At 46.2% G+C, this 21,898-nt stretch overlaps 1 protein-coding gene across 3 annotated transcripts in view; it reads right to left on the reverse strand.

Annotated features, from left to right (window-relative positions):
- Positions 1 to 21,616, reverse strand: part of LOC124027113 (tensin-2-like) — a 55,333-nt gene extending 33,717 nt beyond the window's left edge. For 2 of the 3 annotated variants that reach the window (XM_046339647.1, XM_046339645.1), the window contains exons 1-5: positions 21,494 to 21,616; positions 4,793 to 4,825; positions 4,565 to 4,614; positions 2,085 to 2,262; positions 1,019 to 1,069 (exon numbers count right to left, since the gene is read on the reverse strand). In XM_046339647.1, the coding sequence (XP_046195603.1) occupies positions 1,019 to 1,069; positions 2,085 to 2,246 (213 nt within the window). In that variant the 5' untranslated portion in view covers positions 2,247 to 2,262; positions 4,565 to 4,614; positions 4,793 to 4,825; positions 21,494 to 21,616. The remainder of the gene's footprint in view (positions 1 to 1,018; positions 1,070 to 2,084; positions 2,263 to 4,564; positions 4,615 to 4,792; positions 4,826 to 21,493) is intronic. The other variant, XM_046339646.1, reaches the window with a different exon arrangement.
- Between the last annotated feature and the right edge of the window lie 282 nt (positions 21,617 to 21,898).

Genomic DNA, 21,898 nt, shown 5'->3' on the forward strand with positions numbered 1-21,898 from the left:
TATCATCGACTGCATCCTTATGTAATACATTTATCACTAGCCACTTTAACTATGCCACTTTGTTTACATACTCATCTCATATGTATATACTGTACTCGATACCATCTACTGTATCTTGCCTATGCTGCCCTGTACCATCACTCATTCATATATTTACATTTACATTTAAGTCATTTAGCAGACGCTCTTATCCAGAGCGACTTACAAATTGGTATCCTTATGTACATATTCTTTATCCCCTTACACTGTGTATAAGACAGTAGTTTTGGAATTGTTAGTTAGATTACTTGTTGGTTATTACTGCATTGTCGGAACTAGAAGCACAAGCATTTCGCTACACTCGCATTAACATCTGCTAACCATGTGTATGTGACAAATAAAATTTGATTTGATTTGTCTTGCCTAAGCAATACTTCATTTCATATGTCTGGCAGCTGTGTTTTACTTTCTTTTTTTTTCTTGTGTGCTTTTGTTTGTACAGAATTGCAAAAGAAAACCCTTTCAAGTAATATATATATATTTTTTTTTTAAATGCTAACAGATCCCCAAATGGGCACATTTTATAGGCCTATATTTGCGCGCATGCCATGTAGCCTAAGGCCTACTTCTCTGCATAATCAGGTGCTCGTCCTTACTCAACACTGACAGGAGAACTACAAATGAAAGACAATTAATAAATTGACAACTCATAAATGGAATGAAATGCCGAGGTGGTGCGATCTGAAAACAACGTTTCCAGTCTTGACAATGAGAACGGTAAACATTGCAGATGAGAAATTATGGCAATTAACGGTAAATGTACTACTGGTGATACTGGTGTGCCACCCCCACGGCCTCCACAATGGATTAGTCCACTCACACAGGCATGAATCAGACATCGTGACACCTGTCTGATTTATATATTTACGACTGTTTGACTAAAAACTTTAAAAATCTTGGTCGACCAACAGCCTATCGACCAAACAAACGATCAGTTGACTACATGGGGTCAGCCCTAGTGTGTATGTAGTCAACCTACCTTGGGGCTGAGTCGTGTGATGTCATGACGCTTCTCAGACAGGTTTAAGAGCTGGGAGAGGTAGATGTTGAGACAAAAAGACGAGGAAATCAACAATGTCATACCCGGCAAGCACACAACCACAACACAACTTTGTCTCAACGTTGACTGCAAGTTGTGTGGCAAAAATGCACATCACGTATGTGATTACAGGAAACAAAACAATGAGCGTTTGTTTACAAACAACAATATACTGTTTGCATTGCTTCTTCATAACACCACACAGTAACGTAGTTAATACCGAAACGGAATGTAAGCATGACTTATGGTCTCTTACTAGCTACATAAAAGACTAATGGGAGAAGATGGCATTAGCGCTCAATGGTTCGCAGGTTACGATACAAAACACTGTTGTTCACGGATCATTACATTTCTGCCAGAACAAGGAAACAAACACACACACACCTTTGTTTTTGGTATTATAAAAGTGTCAGGGACAAATTAAAATCTGTTTCAAATTAAATGTGATCTCCTTTTCTTTGCAATTTGTGAGTATAATGTTTGATAAAATGGATCATACAATAAATGTATTCCATTTAAATGTCCATTTTATCTCCATATGGACAGAAGTGGGAAACCTTACCTTGTAAGGGCCGTTGTGGGTACATGTATTTACTTCACCCAAGTATTATAACGCCCCATTCCAAAAATCAGAGCCTTAATTCAGGACAATGATTAGTTGATAAATTGAATTAGGAATGTTACTGCTTGGCAGGAGCAAAAGCCCGCACCCATGCCAGTCCTCTCATGGCGGGGTGATAAGACAATAAATTAAATCTGTGGAGTGGCAACACGGCATGTGGGCTTCTTTTTATACATATGTATCGACTGATGTTGCCAGCACCAGGGTCATGTTCATTATCGCACGCAAAAGTTTGAAAACAATTTGCAAGAACTTTTAAACGAGCATAGTTCCTCCCTCCCTGTTTCAGTCTGCTTAGTTGCCAACACAGTTCACATTTTGGATGTGTGAATTGCTTTTTTCCAAATACAGTAGTCCCCCCCCCTCCCCCTTCCCCCAACTCACCAGGAACTTATCTTGATGTTTGGACTTGAGCATAGCAGCCACTTCCTGTAGGTTGCCACGGTAACGTTGTTCTTCCAGGTGAGGCAGAAAGAAGACAGAAATAATCCGCTCAGTGATGTAGGTGAGGTCAAAGTCATAGTGCCTCGCCATCACTCTCTCCATCACATGATTCACACTCCTGGAGGAGAGGAGAGAGGGGAAGGAGGAAAGGGAGAAAGAGGGTCAATTACTCTATCGATCTCTCCATCATCGCTGTCTATCTTCATTTCTCCTTCATCACCCACTCAAAGATTCACATTTCTTGCTGGGAAACCACAAAAACAATCACTTTGCGTTTTTCATCTGGCCAGGTCTTGATTAATTTAATTTGTGAAGTGGGCAAAATTACGCAGGATATGCCAACAACTGAAAGTGAGCCATCATACTCATGCATAAAAAAAATAATAATGAAAGAAAAGTAATGTAAGTTAGAATGTTGTAAAGCTAGTGTGGGAGAAGTAGAACAATTATTATTAGTTTTGATCAATAACGACAAACCTCCTGGCATTGACAACTTAGATGGAAAGCTACTGAGGATGGTAACTGACTCTATAGTCACTCCTTTATTTAATCTGAGCCTAGAGGAAAGTCTTTGTCCTCAGGCCTGGTGGGAAGACAAAGTCATTCTGCTACCCAAGAGCAGTAAAGCAACCTTTACTGGTTCTAAAAGCAGACCTATCAGTTTGCTGCCAGCTCTTAGCAAACATTGTAGAATAATAGTGAAGACATCAAAACTATTAAATAACACATATGGAATCATGTCGTAACCAAAAAAGTGTTAAACAAATCATAATATATTTGAGATTTGAGATTCTTCAAAGTAGCCACCCTTTGCCTTGATGACAGCTTTGCACACTCTTGAAATACTCTCAACCAGATTCATGACCTGGAATGCATTTTAATTAACAGGTGTGCCTTGTTAAAAGTTCATTTGTGGTATTTCTTTCCTTCTTACTGTGTTTGAGCAAATCAGTTATGTTGTGACAAGGTAGTATTGGTATACAGAAGATAGCCCTATTTGGTAAAAGTCCATATTATGGCAAGAACAGCTCAAATAAGCAAAGAGAAACGACAGTCCATCATTACTTTAAGACCTGAAGGTCAGTCAATCTGGAAAATGTCAAGAACTTTGAAAGTTTCTTCAAATGCAGTCGCAAAAACCATCAAGCGAGAATGAGAAGAAGAGACTTTCTTGGGCCTAGAAACATGAGCAATGAACATTAGACTGGTGGAAATCTGTCCTTTGGTCTGATGAGATTTTGGGGATTTTTGGTTACAACCACCGTGTCTTTATGAGACACAAAGTAGGTGAACGGATGATCTCCGCATGTGTGGTTCCCACCATGAAACATGGTGTGATGGTGTGGGGGTGCTTTGCTGGTGACACTGTCAGTGATTTATTTAGAATTCAAGGCATACTTAACCAGCATGTCTACCACAGCATTCTGCAGCGAAACACCATCCCATCTGGTTTGTGCTTGGGACTATCATTTGTTTTTCAACAGGACAATGACCGAAAACACACCTCCAGGCTGTGTAAGGACTATTTGACCAAGGAGAGTGATTGAGTGCTGCATCAGATGACCTGGCCTCCACAATCACCCAACCTCAACCCAATTGAGATGGTTTGGGATTTGTTGGACCGCAGAGTGAAAGAAAAGCAGCCAACAAGTGCTCAGGATATGTGGGAACTCCTTCAAGACTGTTGGACAAGCATTCATGAAGTTGGTTGAGAGAATGCCAAGATTGTGCAAAGCTGTCATCAAGGCAAATGGTGGCTACTTTGAAAAATCTCAAATATAAAACATATTTTGATTTTTTTAACACTTTTTTGGTTACTACATGATTCCATTATTATTTAATAGTTGTGATGTCTTCACTATTATTCTACGATGTAGAAAATAGTAAAAAATAAAGAAAAACCCTTGAATGAGTTGTTGTGTCCAAACCTTTGACTGGTACTTTTGACTGATACTTTTAATAAAGATGAATACTCAAACAAAAACAACAAACCGACAAACTAACAGTTTCGCAAGGTGCAACAAAAACACTAAACAGAAAATAACTACCCATAGTGGGAAAACAGGCTGCCTATGTATGGTTCTCAATCAGAGACAACGATTGCCAGCTGCCTCCGATTGGGAACCATACCAGGCCAAACACATAGAAATAGAAAGCATAGAACAAAAACATAGAATGCCTACCCCAACCAAACTAAAACAGAGACATACAAAAGGAACTAAGGTCAGGACGTGACATTGGTTAATGTGGATCCTAATAAATCTAATTACTCCACACTCACACTCCTGAGTAAATAATACACTACCTGCAACAGATTTAATCTTGTCCCAAGTCCTTCACTACTGACTGAAAGAGAACACGTCCTTCACTACTAAGTAGAAATATAACAAGTCCTTCACTGGTAAATATGTGATTGGTACCTGGGAAGGGAGTTCCTCTTCTTCTGGGACGAAGACCTTGTGGAGCCCTGCTGAGAATGAGGGAAAGAGATCAACTATTTTAGTTTGGGGCTTTTGTAGTACAACATTGCAGTGAGTATCAGAATGTGAAGACAAAGTGGAGAACACCTTACTAATGCCAAACTAAGTTCAAACAAACCAAATTACAATGACATGAAGGCAGGAGGACAGAGTTAAATGAATCCTCACCAGGTCTGGGGCTGGGACGCAGGTGGATGTCACCTGAAAGACAGAACACAGGTAAGTACAAAATCTACACATCAATATAAAAACACTTTTTGAATATAGAGTACTGTACTTTATTAATACATATTGGTATATCATACATATGTCATACAGAAGATACCAGTTTCATAATGATGGTAACTAAAAACATTCTCATCCATACAAACAGAGTACCCCTTCCCTATGACAGAGTACCCCTTCCCTATGACAGAGTAGCGGGGCGTGACTCCAGAGTACCCCTTCCCTATGACAGAGTACCCCTTCCCTATGACAGAGTAGCGGGGCGTGACTCCAGAGTACCCCTTCCCTATGACAGAGTAGCGGGGCGTGACTCCAGAGTACCCCTTCCCTATGACAGAGTAGCGGGGCGTGACTCCAGAGTACCCCTTCCCTATGACAGAGTAGCGGGGCGTGACTCCAGAGTACCCCTTCCCTATGACAGAGTAGCGGGACGTGACTCCAGAGTACCCCTTCCCTATGACAGGGTAGCGGGCGTGACTCCAGAGTACCCCTTCCCTATGACAGAGTAGCGGGGCGTGACTCCAGAGTACCCCTTCCCTATGACAGAGTAGCGGGGCGTGACTCCAGAGTACCCCTTCCCTATGACAGAGTAGCGGGCGTGACTCCAGAGTACCCCTTCCCTATGACAGAGTAGCGGGCGTGACTCCAGAGTACCCCTTCCCTATGACAGAGTAGCGGGCGTGACTCCAGAGTACCCCTTCCCTATGACAGAGTAGCGGGGCGTGACTCCAGAGTACCCCTTCCCTATGACAGAGTAGCGGGGCGTGACTCCAGAGTACCCCTTCCCTATGACAGAGTAGCGGGGCATGACTCCAGAGTACCCCTTCCCTATGACAGAGTAGCGGGGCGTGACTCCAGAGTACCCCTTCCCTATGACAGAGTAGCGGGGCGTGACTCCAGAGTACCCCTTCCCTATGACAGAGTAGCGGGGCGTGACTACAGAGTACCCCTTCCCTATGACAGAGTAGTGGGGCGTGACTCCAGAGTACCCCTTCCCTATGACAGAGTAGCAGGGCGTGACTCCAGAGTACCCCTTCCCTATGACAGAGTAGCGGGGCGTGACTCCAGAGTACCCCTTCCCTATGACAGAGTAGCGGGCGTGACTCCAGAGTACCCCTTCCCTATGACAGAGTAGCGGGGCGTGACTCCAGAGTACCCCTTCCCTATGACAGAGTAGCGGGCGTGACTCCAGAGTACCCCTTCCCTATGACAGAGTAGCGGGGCGTGACTCCAGAGTACCCCTTCCCTATGACAGAGTAGCGGGGCGTGACTCCAGAGTACCCCTTCCCTATGACAGAGTAGCGGGGCGTGACTCCAGAGTACCCCTTCCCTATGACAGAGTAGCGGGGCGTGACTCCAGAGTACCCCTTCCCTATGACAGAGTAGCGGGGCGTGACTCCAGAGTACCCCTTCCCTATGACAGAGTACCCCTTCCCTATGACAGAGTAGCGGGGCGTGACTCCAGAGTACCCCTTCCCTATGACAGAGTAGCGGGGCGTGACTCCAGAGTACCCCTTCCCTATGACAGAGTAGCGGGGCGTGACTCCAGAGTACCCCTTCCCTATGACAGAGTAGCGGGGCATGACTCCAGAGTACCCCTTCCCTATGACAGAGTAGCGGGGCGTGGCTCCAGAGTACCCCTTCCCTATGACAGAGTAGCGGGGCGTGACTCCAGAGTACCCCTTCCCTATGACAGAGTAGCGGGGCGTGACTCCAGAGTACCCCTTCCCTATGACAGAGTAGTGGGGCGTGACTCCAGAGTACCCCTTCCCTATGACAGAGTAGCAGGGCGTGACTCCAGAGTACCCCTTCCCTATGACAGAGTAGCGGGGCGTGACTCCAGAGTACCCCTTCCCTATGACAGAGTAGCGGGCGTGACTCCAGAGTACCCCTTCCCTATGACAGAGTAGCGGGGCGTGACTCCAGAGTACCCCTTCCCTATGACAGAGTAGCGGGGCGTGACTCCAGAGTACCCCTTCCCTATGACAGAGTAGCGGGGCGTGATGCCAGACTAGACACACACCGGTTTGCACTCTGTAGCATCATGTTCCAGAGATGAATCGGTATAAAGTTCTCTGTATTCCTAGACAGAAATGTGTCGTTTTCCATACTTCTCATAATTGCGATCCTCACAACATGTGATAATACAGAATGTATGTTGTCCTCAATGTTCCATGAATTTATATTGATCAAGTATTGATCAAGATCTTTTTGGTCATGAAGGAAAGGAGATGAGGAAAAGATGCCATCTCAGATATTGGGACACAACCCGAGTCCTTCCAAAACCATAAGCTGAGGTCCTATTCTCTACCCCTCTTCCTGGTCTGCACTTCCCCTCATTGTCTGGTGTAAGAAATAGGATAAACCCCCACTAGCTTAAGCTTACCTTACACCAATATAATATATGGAGTCGAGCAAGTGCACACTGCAGACATTAGAGAGGAGGATAGGGGAGCAGAACGTCGCCCCAAAGGATAAATGTCATTCCATTTTTACCTCTGACCTCATTACATCATTGCACTGACAGGACATGAGTGGCATTTGACCCTTGGGCTAAGGTCTACTAGTTGTTGACAGGTGAATGTCAACATGTTACACAAGTATGAAATACCAGACAGAATCACCTCAAGAAGAAGCTTTGAAGATTGTCATTGTAAAGCACTGTCCACATTAACGAAAAGGTCAAGAGCTTTATATACAATTTATTAACATCATTACACTTTCCAATCTGTTTATTGGACGGTCACACCGTCCCTACCTATCTTTATCTGAGAGACGGAGAGAAAAGAAGAAGAGAAAAGCAGGAGGGGAAGGGGAGGACGGGGGGGGTAAAGCACCACATTAAATCTCCCTCCCTGGTTGGCAGTTAGACAGATGTTTCCTGAATGCACAGAGGCCTCCTCTTCATTCCACATACTAATGGACACATTAAGATAGAATATTCACTCGCTCGCTCGCACACACACACAAACATACACACACACACACGTGTACCGGTTCTAAGTCAATACCATGTTAATACCATGTGATGCACACATCTATACAAAGCAGCCAGACCGTGACCCATTGACCCTGACTAAGCCATATCTGCCATTTTGTGCTAAACTAGACAAAATCTAATCTTGGTTTGGACTGAAAACTCAACAGGGCAAAATGTGAAGAGGTGTGATATGAAACTAAACAGGGAGTCAAAGAGAAGCGAGGGAGGGAAAGAGAGAAGGACAGAAACACGAGCAATGGGGAGAGAGTTGTTTGTGTGATGAGAGAGAGAGAGAGCCTCTCTTTCTCTCCCTGTCTCACACATACAACCTTCTCCCTCGCTCATGTTTCTGGTGGAGGGATGGACAGGGTGAGGAGAAAGAGGGAGTGAGAGAGAAAGAAAGAGAGACGGAGTAAAAGAAAGAGTAAAATAAAGAGAGATAAAGAGAGAGAAAGGTCTGTGCTGTGTCATATTGTTTACTGCTGGGCTGAGGGAGCTTCTGCAGGCAGCTCTTTAAACACCATCATCAGCCTGTTGAACAGCCCTCGATCACAGCTGAGTGTACCACTTCATTTCAACCACTTCACTCTGCTGCCTGTCCTAACATGACAAGAAAAAAAACAGAGAAAGAGAAAGAAACAGACAGAGTGTGCTAGAAAGGGTGTAAGACGGAGGGAGGGAAAGGGAGTCAGAATCAGAGAGGAAGAGATAGAGAAGAGTTGAGAGAGGTTTGAAAAGGATGAACATGAAGAAAATATATATATTTTAAAATTTCTCCTTGTTAATTTTGATGTGTTCCACTCACTGTCGCAATGTGGGAAACATTGACTTGTCATTTCCCGAGAAAGCTCATTGAATTGAATGTCAATTCAATTGAGGGAGAGAGGGAGTGGTATAGAACCCTGGTATAGAACAGTAACATTATGCCATTATAAAATCAATGGCAGAGTTCCAGTGGAAGTGTGTGTGTGTGTGTGTGTGTGTGTGTGTGTGTGTTTTATGTAACCAGAAGTCATGACATCATGACCATGTGACCTGTTTACCAGGGTCATGTTCGGGAGCAGATAGAAATGACTTGCATAGAGACTGACACGATTCCCTGTCCTACATGACAGAAAAGCATGTCTGTTCCACATGGTCTATTTATATGTGAATGTTCTCTAACATTGCGTCCCATTGAACGCAACCCAGATGAGCAGGAAAGCACAACAGTTCTAGGCAACATCCCAAATGGCACCCTATTCCCTTTATAGTGCAATACTTTTCACCAGGGCCCATAGGGCTCTGTTCTCTTTCTAATGCAGTACTTTTCACCAGGGCCCATAGGGCTCTGTTCTCTTTCTAATGCAGTACTTTTCACCCGGGCTCATAGGGCTCTGTTCTCTTTCTAATGCAGTACTTTTCACCCGGGCTCATAGGGCTCTGTTCTCTTTCTAATGCAGTACTTTTCACCCGGGCTCATAGGGCTCTGTTCTCTTTCTAATGCAGTACTTTTCACCAGGGTCCATAGGGCTCTGTTCTCTTTCTAATGCAGTACTTTTCACCAGGGTCCACAGGGCTCTGTTCTCTTTCTAATGCAGTACTTTTCACCAGGCCCATAGGGCTCTGTTCTCTTTCTAATGCAGTACTTTTCACCAGGGCTCATAGGGCTTTTGGGACATATCTCTAGTTTTTGAATAGAGATTCATCCGACAGGGTAGGAAGCCACTGTTAATTAATTGGTTGTAATAATGGTGGTAAACGGGATAAAGTGATGGAGTAAGCCACAGGAAGGAAAGGATGCAGACAGACATGGACTGAAGCCCCTCAAGATTGGTGTTGAACATAGTAGCCTAGTGCACACACACACACAACCTCATGAGTCAACAGGATGTTCACACACACACACACACTGGACACGTGTCCAGGGCAGCAGCAGCCTGAGGAGCTTCATTAGATCCTTTAGCCAGTGTGCTGCTAGGGCCATCTGGTTACGTTTGCCTTGTCCATCAGCTAGACTAGCTACCACTTACAGAGGTGCCTGCCCGTCTCCCATCCAACCCTCAGGGACTACTGACTGGTATTACACAAGTACAGCTGCCCATGTGGCCCTCCCTACAGCCAGCATGAGACAGAGAGGCCAAGTCATGGGCATAGAAAGAAGAACTAGACAACAGTACCTTCCTCAGTGCAGCTGTGACCTAACAACCTAGTAGAACTTTACTGCGATGGAAAGACGACTGGATTCCAATGAATGGGAGTGCCACATATGACTGCCAATGCCATCATGACACAATATAAATGGATTCCAATGAACCACAAAATACTTTTTCAGGACACAGACATCTTGCTCAAACTTGTGCCAAGCATGAGCCTAACTATATGAAGCGGATAAATAAGTGCATCACTACTGCCTTCCTGAGACTTGGGAGTGCTCTGGATCTGGGCATACAGATCTAGGCTATTGGGGCGGAATTTCCACTCAAACTACTTTGTGACCCTTTTTTTTGCTTATTGTAGGCCTGCTATTGGATATTCAATGTTGGTCATTGGCTGTAACTTTGTCTGGTGCTATTTTGGGCCAGGTCTCAGCAGCAGGAAGGCAAAAGGCAAATAAAGAAAGTGGCTAGGTATTCTGAGTCAGTGGGACCAAAGACTAATTCTGACAGTTTGAGTCAGAGGTTACTTTCTCTCTGTCATCCAATAATAGGTTTTATCAGGACGACTTCCAAGACAGAACAGACCTAATTTCCAGTTGTTAGTGCAAAAAGAGAGGGGAGGGAGGAGAGAGGGGGAAGAAGTGAGTAAATCATACACTTTTAACATAGTGAGATAAACAATTAAACTCTGAGATTGTTGAGCTGAGAATATTCTAAGACAGCAGTTCAGACAGCTGACACACACAATCTCCACTCCAGCTCGAAGTCTGACTCTCAAGGATCTAATAATATATTACATCTTATATATTCTAAGCATCTTCTTCTCTCCTCTTAACCACTGTGTAATTGAGTCAAAGAGACAGACAGTGGAAACGTTTCCACATTCCACACAGAGCACAGGCTAGATTTAGAAGCCATGTTGCTATGAATAAGTAGGCAGTGAGAAAGCTCTTTCTCTCCCTCTCTCTGTTTCCATCTGCCTGCCTGTCTGTCTGTCTGTCCCACGGGTCCTTATGTACAGGGGCTACAGTCAAATGTACACTAACCACAGTCATGCCGCCATGGGACACAAGCATGTACCTCTCCTCCCCCTTTCCACCAAATAAACAAAAGACACAGAGATTAAGATAATGCACGAGAGGATGGGTGGGGGGGGGTACGAGGCATGGGGAAGAGAGACATTGGATAGAGGGAGTGGGCACACAAGAGCTGAGGGGAGAAAAAGCTTGGAGGAGAAGGTGGGAGAACAAAAGCATTTGGGTGAAAGAGAAGGGGAGACCTTGGGGTAGACAGAGACAAATAATGATGGAAAGTGAGAAGGGGAGAGAGAGAGAGGGAATGAGAATGTGAGCGAGCATGTGAGTTAGTGAGTGAAAGAGTGCTTGGGGGGGTATCAACAGCTGAAAATGTCTTTCAACCATTGAGACCAGACAGAGTTTGGTAGACCTCCTTACTTTAGACCCTACACTGCTCTGAGCGCTCATCAAGGCATTTGTTTGTTTGTTCATTCGTCAACTCAGATCTCGACTTGCTGTTCATGTAACAGCTTTACAAAGTGTACAGACCCTGCTATTTCACCATGTTTTTTGACACAGGCAAATGATCAAGTGTGCATGAAACTGTACACACAAACCGGTCTCTCTCTCTCTCTCTCTCTCTCTCTCTCTCTCTCTCTCTCTCTCTCTCTCTCTCTCTCTCTCTCTAACCCTTTCATGCTTCTGGATATTCCACTTGCTCTCTCCATGACGTAGACTGACCAGGTGAATCCAGGTGAAAGCTGTGATCCCTTATTGTTGTCACCTGTTAAATCAACATCAATCAGTGTAGATGAAGGGGAGGAGACTGGTTAATAAGGATTTATTTAGGGGGAAATGTTTGTGTCAAGAACAGCAGCACTTCTGGGTTTTTCACTCTCAACAGTTTCCGATGTGTATCAACAATGGTCCACCACCCAAAGGACATCCAGCCATTTTGACACAACTGTGGGAAGCATTGAAGTCAACATGGGCCAGCATCCCTATGGAACGCTTTCAGCACCTTATAGAATCCATGACCTGACGAGTTGAGGCTGTTCTATTGGCAAAAGGGGCGGGGGGGTGAAACTCAATATTAGGAAGGTGTTCCTAATGTTTTGTATACTCAGTGTAACTAATCTAGCCAACTTCCTAGGCAAAAGCAACTATATTTGATTCATAAAAATCAATTAAACCCTATCAATCCAAAAGTCATGCCCGTAACAAAAGAAACAACTTAAAGACCCTTTAAGCCTCAGTAGTACCAGAGGTCTTGCCATGGCCACAGTGCGGAAAATAGCAACCCTCTATTCCCAGTTAGATGAGGCCTATTGTTGTCTGTATCTCCCAGCTCAGCTACACAGGAAATGAAAAACCCTGGGTAAATATAAACACACACGTTGTGTGTGGGCACGTTTTCCCTGTATTGCTTCCATACTAAGTGGGGAGAAGGCTTAAGACATTTACGCAGTATGCATCCACTAAAGCATATACAGTGCATTTGAAAAGTATTCAGCCATCTTGACTTTTTGCACATTTTGTTATATTACAGCCTTTAAAATGGATGAAATAGTTGTTTTCCCCTCATCAATCTAAACACAATACCCCATAATAACAAAGCAAAAACTGATATCACATTTTCATAAGTATTCAGACCCTTTACTCAGTACTTTGTTGAAGCACCTTTGGCAGTGATTACAGCCTCAAGTCTTCTTGCGTATGATGCTACAAGCTTGGCACACCTGTATTTAGAGAGTTTCTCCCATTCTTCTCTGCATATCCTCTAAAGGTCTGTCAGGTTGGAGGGGGAGGGTCACTGCACAGCTATTTTCAGGTCTCTCCAGAGATGTTCCATCGGGCTCAAGTCCAGGCTCTGGCTGGGCCACTCAAGGAGATTCAGAGACTTGTCCCACAGCCACTCCTGCGTTGTTTTAACTGTGTGCTTAAGAGTCTTTATCCTGTTGGAGGGTGAACCTTCACCCCAGTCTGAGGTCCTGAGAGCTCTGGAGCAGATTTTCATCAAGGATCGCTCTGTACTTCGCTCCGTTCATCTTTCCCTCAACCCTGACTAGTCTCCAAGACCCTGCCACTGAAAAACATCCCCACAGCATGATGTTGGCACCACCATGCTTCACTGTAGGGATGGTGTCAGGTTTCCTCCAGACGTGACGCTCTGCATTCAGGCCAAAGAGTTCTGTCTTGGTTTCATCAGACCAGAGAATCTTGTTCCTCATTGTCTGGGAGTCCTTTGGGTACCTTTTGAAAACTCAAAGTGGGCGGTTATGTGCCTTTTACTGAAGAGTGGCTTCCATTTGGCAATTCTACCATAAAAAGGTCTACTAGCTGGAGTGCTGCGGAGATGGTTGTACTTCTGGAAGGTTCTCCCATTTCCATTGAGGAACTCTGGAGCTCTGTCAGAGCTCTGTCAGACTGAGCAAAAAAACAATTCAACCCATTTTAGAACAAGGCTGCAACATAACAAAAATTTGAAAAAAGCTTTGTCAGAGTGACCATCCCTGACCAAGGCCCTTCTTGCTCAGTTTGGCCAGGCGGCCAGCTCTAGAAAGAGTCTTGGTGGTTCCAAACTTCTTCCATTTAAGAATGACGGAGGCTACTGTGTTCTTGGGGACCTTTAATGCTGCAGAAATGTTTTGGTACCCTTACCCAGATCTGTTCCTCGACACAATTCTGTCTCGGAGCGCTACGGACAATTACATCGACCTCATGGCTTGGTTTTTGCTCTGACATGCACTGGCAACTGTGGGACCGTATATGGACAGGTGTGTGCCTTTCCAAATCATGTCCAATCTACTGACTTTACCACAGCTGGACTCCAAACAAGTTGTAGAAACATCTCAAGGATGATCAATGGAAACAGGACGAACCTGAGCTCAATTTCAAGTCTCGTCGCAAAGGGTCTGAATACTGAAAAATGTTTAAAAACCTGTTTTCACTTTGTCATTATGGTGTATTGTGTGTAGATTGATGAGCAAAAAAAATATTTATTACATTTTACAATAAGGCTGTAACGTAACAAAATGTGGAAAGGGGGAAGGCCTCCTAATTGTCCCTAGAATTTCTAAGCAAACAGCTCGAGGCAGGGCTTTCTCCTATAGAGCTCCATTTTTATGGAATGGTCTGCCTACCAATGTGAGAGACGCAAACTCGGTCTCAACCTTTAAGTCTTTACTGAAGACTCATCTCTTCAGTGGGTCATATGATTGAGTGTATTCTGGCCCAGGAGTGTGAAGGTGAAAGGAAAGGCTCTGGAGCAACAAACCGCCCTTGCTGTCTCTGCCTGGCCGGTTCTGGGTTGGCGCCCCCCCCTTGGGTTGTGCTGTGGCGGAGATCTTTGTGGGCTATACGCGGCCTTGTCTCAGGATGATAAGTTGGTGGTTGAAGATATCCCTCTAGTGGTGTGGGGGCTGTGCTTTGGCAAAGTGGGTGGGGTTATATCCTTCCTGTTTGGCCCTGTCTGGGGGTGTCATCGGATGGGGCCACAGTGTCTCCTAACCCCTCCTGTCTCAGCCTCCAGTATTTATGCTGCAGTAGTTTGTGTGTTGGGGGACTAGGGTCAATTTGTTATATCTGGAGTACTTCTCCTGTCCTATCCTGTGTCCTGTGTGAATTTAAGTGTGCTCTCTCTTTCTTTCTTCCTCTCTCTCGGAGGACCTGAGCCCTAGGACCATGCCTCAGGACTACCTGACATGATGACTTCTTGCGGTCCCCAGTCCACCTGGCCGTGCTGCTGCTCCAGTTTCAACTGTTCTGCCTGTGATTATTATTATTTGACCATGCTGGTCATTTATGAACATTTGAACATCTTGGCCATGTTCTGTTATAATCTCCACCTGGCACAGCCAGAAGAGGATTGGCCACCCCACATAGCCTGGTTCCTCTCTAGGTTTCTTCCTAGGTTCTGGCCTTTCTAGGGAGTTTTTCCTAGCCACCGTGCTTCTACACTTGCATTGCTTGCTGTTTGGGGTTTTATGCTGGGTTTCTGTACAGCACTTTGAGATATCAGCTGATGTACGAGGGCTATATAAATACATTTGATTGGATTTGAAGGGGTCTGAATACTTTCCGAATGCACTGTACATTACAGTAAATGCAGAGGTTTCAGCTGGAATGGTGACGGAGATGACCAATAAGCTCAACACCGTAACATCTGCTCAGTCCACTGCTTTTGCATTTAGTGTCATGTTTTGTCATTTATTATCTTGTCTTGTCCCTGTGCTTCCCATTCTATTCGTTTCCCTCTGCTGGTCTTATTAGGTTCTTTCCCTCTTTCTATCCCTCTCTCTCCCCCTCCCTCTCTCACTCTCTCGCTCTCTCTTCTCTCTATCGTTCCGTTCCTGCTCCCAGCTGTTCCTATTCCCCTAATCAATCATTTAGTCTTCCCACACCTGTTCCCGATCCTTTCCCCTGATTAGAGTCCCTATTTCTTCCTTTGTGTTCCGTTCCTGTCCTGTCGGTTCCTTGTCTAGAATTCACCGTGCTGTGTTTGTGTATCGCCCTGTCGTGTCGTGTTTTCCTCAGATGCTGCGTGGTGAGCAGGTGTCTGAGTCTGTCTGGTTCAAGTGCCTTCCCGAGGCAACCTGCTGTTCACCTGCTGTTCAAGATCGAGTCTCCAGTTTGTCCTCGTCATTTCGAGTGAAAGTTGTGTTTTTTGTTTGTATTTACTTTACTGGATTAAAGACTCTGTTTTCGCCAAGTCGCTTTTGGGTCCTCTTTCACCTGCATGACAGAAGGAACCGACCAAGGAATGGACCCAGCGACTTCAGACGCTCGTTACACTGCCGTCGAGATCCAAGGAGCCATGCTCGGCAGACACGAGCAGGAATTGTCTGCTGCTCGCCATGCCGTGGAGAACCTGGCCGCTCAGGTTTCCGACCTCTCTGGACAGTTCCAGAGTCTACGTCTCGTGCCACCTGTTACTTCCTGGCCTGCCGAGCCTCCAGAACCTAGGGTTAATAACCCACCTTGCTACTCCGGGCAGCCCACTGAGTGCCGCTCCTTTCTCACGCAGTGTGAGATTGTGTTCTCTCTCCAACCCAACACATACTCTAGAGAGAGAGCTCGGGTTGCTTACGTCATTTCACTCCTTACTGGCCGGGCTCGAGAATGGGGCACAGCTATCTGGGAGGCAAGGGCTGATTGCTCTAACAAGTTCCAGAACTTTAAAGAGGAGATGATTCGGGTTTTTGACCGTTCAGTTTTTGGTAGGGAGGCTTCTAGGGCCCTGGCTTCCTTATGCCAAGGTGAACGGTCCATAACGGATTATTCTATTGAGTTTCGCACTCTTGCTGCCTCTAGTGAGTGGAACGAGCCGGCGCTGCTCGCTCGTTTTCTGGAGGGACTCCACGCAGTGGTTAAGGATGAGATTCTCTCCCGGGAGGTTCCTTCAGATGTGGACTCTTTGATTGCTCTCGCCATCCGCATAGAACGACGGGTAGATCTTCGTCACCGGGCTCGTGGAAGAGAGCTCGCATCAACGGTGTTTCCCTGCTCCGCATCGCAACCATCTCCCTCCTCTGGCTCAGAGTCTGAGCCCATGCAGCTGGGAGGGATTCGCATCTCGACTAAGGAGAGGGAACGGAGGATCACCAACCGCCTGTGCCTCTATTGCGGAGTTGCTGGACATTTTGTTAATTCATGTCCAGTAAAAGCCAGAGCTCATCTGTAAGCGGAGGGCTACAGGTGAGCGCAACTACTCAAGTCTCTCCATCAAGATCCTGTACTACTTTGTCGGTCCATCTACGCTGGACCGGTTCGGGTGCTACATGTAGTGCCTTGATAGACTCTGGGGCTGAGGGTTGTTTCATGGACGAAGCATGGGTTCGGAAACATGACATTCCTTTCAGAGAGTTAGAGAAGCCTACGCCCATGTTCGCCTTAGATGGTAGTCATCTTCCCAGTATCAGATTTGAGACACTACCTTTAACCCTCACAGTATCTGGTAACCACAGTGAGACTATTTCTTTTTTGATTTTTCGTTCACCGTTTACACCTGTTGTTTTGGGTCATCCCTGGCTAGTATGTCATAATCCTTCTATTAATTGGTCTAGTAATTCTATCCTATCCTGGAACGTTTCTTGTCATGTGAAGTGTTTAATGTCTGCCATCCCTCCCGTTTCTTCTGTCCCTACTTCTCAGGAGGAACCTGGCGATTTGACAGGAGTGCCGGAGGAATATCATGATCTGCGCACGGTCTTCAGTCGGTCCCGAGCCAACTCCCTTCCTCCTCACCGGTCGTATGATTGTAGTATTGATCTCCTTCCGGGGACCACTCCTCCTCGGGGTAGACTATACTCTCTGTCGGCTCCCGAACGTAAGGCTCTCGAGGATTATTTGTCTGTGTCTCTTGACGCCGGTACCATAGTGCCTTCTTCCTCTCCGGCCGGGGCGGGGTTCTTTTTGTTAAGAAGAAGGACGGTACTCTGCGCCCCTGCGTGGATTATCGAGGGCTGAATGACATAACGGTTAAGAATCGTTATCCGCTTCCCCTTATGTCATCAGCCTTCGAGATTCTGCAGGGAGCCAGGTGCTTTACTAAGTTGGACCTTCGTAACGCTTACCATCTCGTGCGCATCAGAGAGGGGGACGAGTGGAAAACGGCGTTTAACACTCCGTTAGGGCATTTTGAGTACCGGGTTCTGCCGTTTGGTCTCGCCAATGCGCCAGCTGTTTTTCAGGCATTAGTTAATGATGTTCTGAGAGACATGCTGAACATCTTTGTTTTTGTCTATCTTGACGATATCCTGATTTTTTCTCCGTCACTCGAGATTCATGTTCAGCACGTTCGACGTGTTCTACAGCGCCTTTTAGAGAATTGTCTCTACGTAAAGTCTGAGAAGTGCTCTTTTCATGTCTTCTCCGTTACTTTTCTCGGTTCCGTTATTTCCGCTGAAGGCATTCAGATGGATTCCGCTAAGGTCCAAGCTGTCAGTGATTGGCCCGTTCCAAGGTCACGTGTCGAGTTGCAGCGCTTTTTAGGTTTCGCTAATTTCTATCGGCGTTTCATTCGTAATTTCGGTCAAGTTGCTGCCCCTCTCACAGCTCTTACTTCTGTCAAGACGTGTTTTAAGTGGTCCGGTTCCGCCCAGGGAGCTTTTGATCTTCTAAAAGAACGTTTTACGTCCGCTCCTATCCTCGTTACTCCTGACGTCACTAGACAATTCATTGTCGAGGTTGACGCTTCAGAGGTAGGCGTGGGAGCCATTCTATCCCAGCGCTTCCAGTCTGACGATAAGGTTCATCCTTGCGCTTATTTTTCTCATCGCCTGTCGCCATCTGAGCGCAACTATGATGTGGGTAACCGTGAACTGCTCGCCATCCGCTTAGCCCTAGGCGAATGGCGACAGTGGTTGGAGGGGGCGACCGTTCCTTTTGTCGTTTGGACAGACCATAAGAACCTTGAGTACATCCGTTCTGCCAAACGACTTAATGCCCGTCAAGCTCGTTGGGCGTTGTTTTTCGCTCGTTTCGAGTTTGTGATTTCTTACCGTCCGGGTAGCAAGAACACCAAGCCTGATGCCTTATCCCGTCTGTTTAGTTCTTCTGTGGCTTCTACTGATCCCGAGGGGATTCTTCCTTATGGGCGTGTTGTCGGGTTAACAGTCTGGGGAATTGAAAGACAGGTTAAGCAAGCACTCACGCACACTGCGTCGCCGCACGCTTGTCCTAGTAACCTCCTTTTCGTTCCTGTTTCCACTCGTCTGGCTGTTCTTCAGTGGGCTCACTCTGCCAAGTTAGCTGGTCATCCCGGTGTTCGAGGCACTCTTGCGTCTATTCGCCAGCACTTTTGGTGGCCGACTCAGGAGCGTGACACGCGCCGTTTCGTGGCTGCTTGTTCGGACTGCGCGCAGACTAAGTCGGGTAACTCTCCTCCTGCCGGTCGTCTCAGACCGCTCCCCATTCCTTCTCGACCATGGTCTCACATCGCCCTAGACTTCATTACCGGTCTGCCTTTGTCTGCGGGGAAGACTGTGATCCTTACGGTTGTCGATAGGTTCTCTAAGGCGGCACATTTCATTCCCCTCGCTAAACTTCCTTCCGCTAAGGAGACGGCACAAATCATTATCGAGAATGTATTCAGAATTCATGGCCTCCCGTTAGACGCCGTTTCAGACAGAGGCCCGCAATTCACGTCACAGTTTTGGAGGGAGTTCTGTCGTTTGATTGGTGCGTCCGTCAGTCTCTCTTCCGGGTTTCATCCCCAGTCTAACGGTCAAGCAGAGAGGGCCAATCAGACGATTGGTCGCATACTACGCAGCCTTTCTTTCAGAAACCCTGCGTCTTGGGCAGAACAGCTCCCCTGGGCAGAATACGCTCACAATTCGCTTCCTTCGTCTGCTACCGGGTTATCTCCGTTTCAGAGTAGTCTGGGTTACCAGCCTCCTCTGTTCTCATCCCAGCTTGCCGAGTCCAGCGTTCCCTCCGCTCAAGCGTTTGTCCAACGTTGTGAGCGCACCTGGAGGAGGGTGAGGTCTGCACTTTGCCGTTACAGGGCACAGACTGTGAGAGCCGCCAATAAACGCAGGATTAAGAGTCCAAGGTATTGTTGCGGCCAGAGAGTGTGGCTTTCCACTCGCAACCTTCCTCTTACGACAGCTTCTCGTAAGTTGACTCCGCGGTTCATTGGTCCGTTCCGTGTCTCCCAGGTCGTCAATCCTGTCGCTGTGCGACTGCTTCTTCCGCGACATCTTCGTCGCGTCCATCCTGTCTTCCATGTCTCCTGTGTTAAGCCCTTTCTTCGCACCCCCGTTCGTCTTCCCTCCCCCCCTCCCGTCCTTGTCGAGAGCGCACCTATTTACAAGGTACATAAGATCATGGACATGCGTTCTCGGGGACGGGGTCACCAATACTTAGTGGATTGGGAGGGTTACGGTCCTGAGGAGAGGAGTTGGGTTCCGTCTCGGGATGTGCTGGACCGTTCACTCATTGATGATTTCCTCCGTTGCCGCCAGGATTCCTCCTCGAGTGCGCCAGGAGGCGCTCAGTGAGTGGGGGGGTACTGTCATGTTTTGTCATTTATTATCTTGTCTTGTCCCTGTGCTTCCCATTCTATTCGTTTCCCTCTGCTGGTCTTATTAGGTTCTTTCCCTCTTTCTATCCCTCTCTCTCCCCCTCCCTCTCTCACTCTCTCGCTCTCTCTTCTCTCTATCGTTCCGTTCCTGCTCCCAGCTGTTCCTATTCCCCTAATCAATCATTTAGTCTTCCCACACCTGTTCCCGATCCTTTCCCCTGATTAGAGTCCCTATTTCTTCCTTTGTGTTCCGTTCCTGTCCTGTCGGTTCCTTGTCTAGAATTCACCGTGCTGTGTTTGTGTATCGCCCTGTCGTGTCGTGTTTTCCTCAGATGCTGCGTGGTGAGCAGGTGTCTGAGTCTGTCTGGTTCAAGTGCCTTCCCGAGGCAACCTGCTGTTCACCTGCTGTTCAAGATCGAGTCTCCAGTTTGTCCTCGTCATTTCGAGTGAAAGTTGTGTTTTTTGTTTGTATTTACTTTACTGGATTAAAGACTCTGTTTTCGCCAAGTCGCTTTTGGGTCCTCTTTCACCTGCATGACATTTAGTTCTAAGGATGCATGTCCTTTCTAAAGAACAATCCACTTCACCTCCTTTGCTAATGAGCTCTAGCACTACAGTAGAGAGCTCTATGTAAACTGACAGAACTATTTCTGACTTGCAAGCAATCTCCTGCTATACCTAGAGCTTGCTATGAAGGGATAGCATGTCTTGAATTTCACCCTATCAAGACACCCTGCTACTATCTGTAGTTATTTGGCTTAAATTTTACATTAAATGTATTGTAAGCAGGTCATTGCACAGTGCAATAAAAAATTATTAGTGGACAAATTAATTAAGTATAAAAACAATGGGACGAACTCCATAAAAACAGGTGACCTTTTTACCCTTTTACATTCTAAACCATCCATACACTAATACATGAGTGTAACATATCACTCTGATCTCTACCTCAATTCATGTCAACAGACCAGTGCTTTCTCTGAACAGCTGACAAAGTGCATATATCATGACAATCTGTATTGCTCAGACGACCAGAAGCGGTAGGTCCACAGATATTGTTAGGACAGCTGGCTGTTTCCCGAACACTGTTGCTTCTGTGTCCTTTCAAACAGAATCGTCTAGACACACACAACAGACACACACGCGTTCGAAGTATTCTTCCACTGCTTTCAACTAGCTAGCTCTTACCATACTTCTCAGCTTTGCTGTACCGCAGTACTCTATATACACAATACTCAATACTCTGTACACAGTACTACTCAATACTCTATATACAGTACTACTCAATACTCTCTTCTCGTCACGTCTGCCACTTGAAAACCTATAATAGATAAGGGTTTAACAAATCATAGTGCAAACACAGTACACAAAGCAGTGCACAAGATGGGAAGATTATGCTGTTAATCTTTCCATTCAGTGCCCATTATAAACTCAACACTACTCTATTTCCTCAATATCATGAATGAACCATGGAGCGCATTTTACCTTTCAGCAAGCTGCTTCAGTTCCCTCTTAACTCTCTCTCTGTCACAGAAGAGCCTTCTCTGTAGAGAGAGAACATTATACAGTGCCTCTCTCGCTCTCTCGCCCTCTAACAGTAACACGCGCTGCCGCTGTGCAGGCATACGATACAGTAATATTTTCCCTCCCTCACTTCCTTTCTCTCTCTCACACTCACACACATACAAATCCAATGTGCCAGCACACACACCCCCATGGGCACAACTGGGCAGTCAAAGGGCTCTGGTTACTGACGCCCTATTCCCTCCCTTGGGGTGAGGAAGATGGATAGAGGGAGGAAGGGAGAGGAAGAGACACTGATAGAGGGAGGGAGTGAAGAGACACTGATGGAGGGAGGGAAGATAAAGAGGCAGAGTGGATAGGAGGGGA

This window comes from Oncorhynchus gorbuscha, linkage group LG03 (genome assembly GCF_021184085.1).
Source record: "Oncorhynchus gorbuscha isolate QuinsamMale2020 ecotype Even-year linkage group LG03, OgorEven_v1.0, whole genome shotgun sequence".
In the NCBI taxonomy this organism is placed as follows: Eukaryota; Metazoa; Chordata; class Actinopteri; order Salmoniformes; family Salmonidae; genus Oncorhynchus; species Oncorhynchus gorbuscha.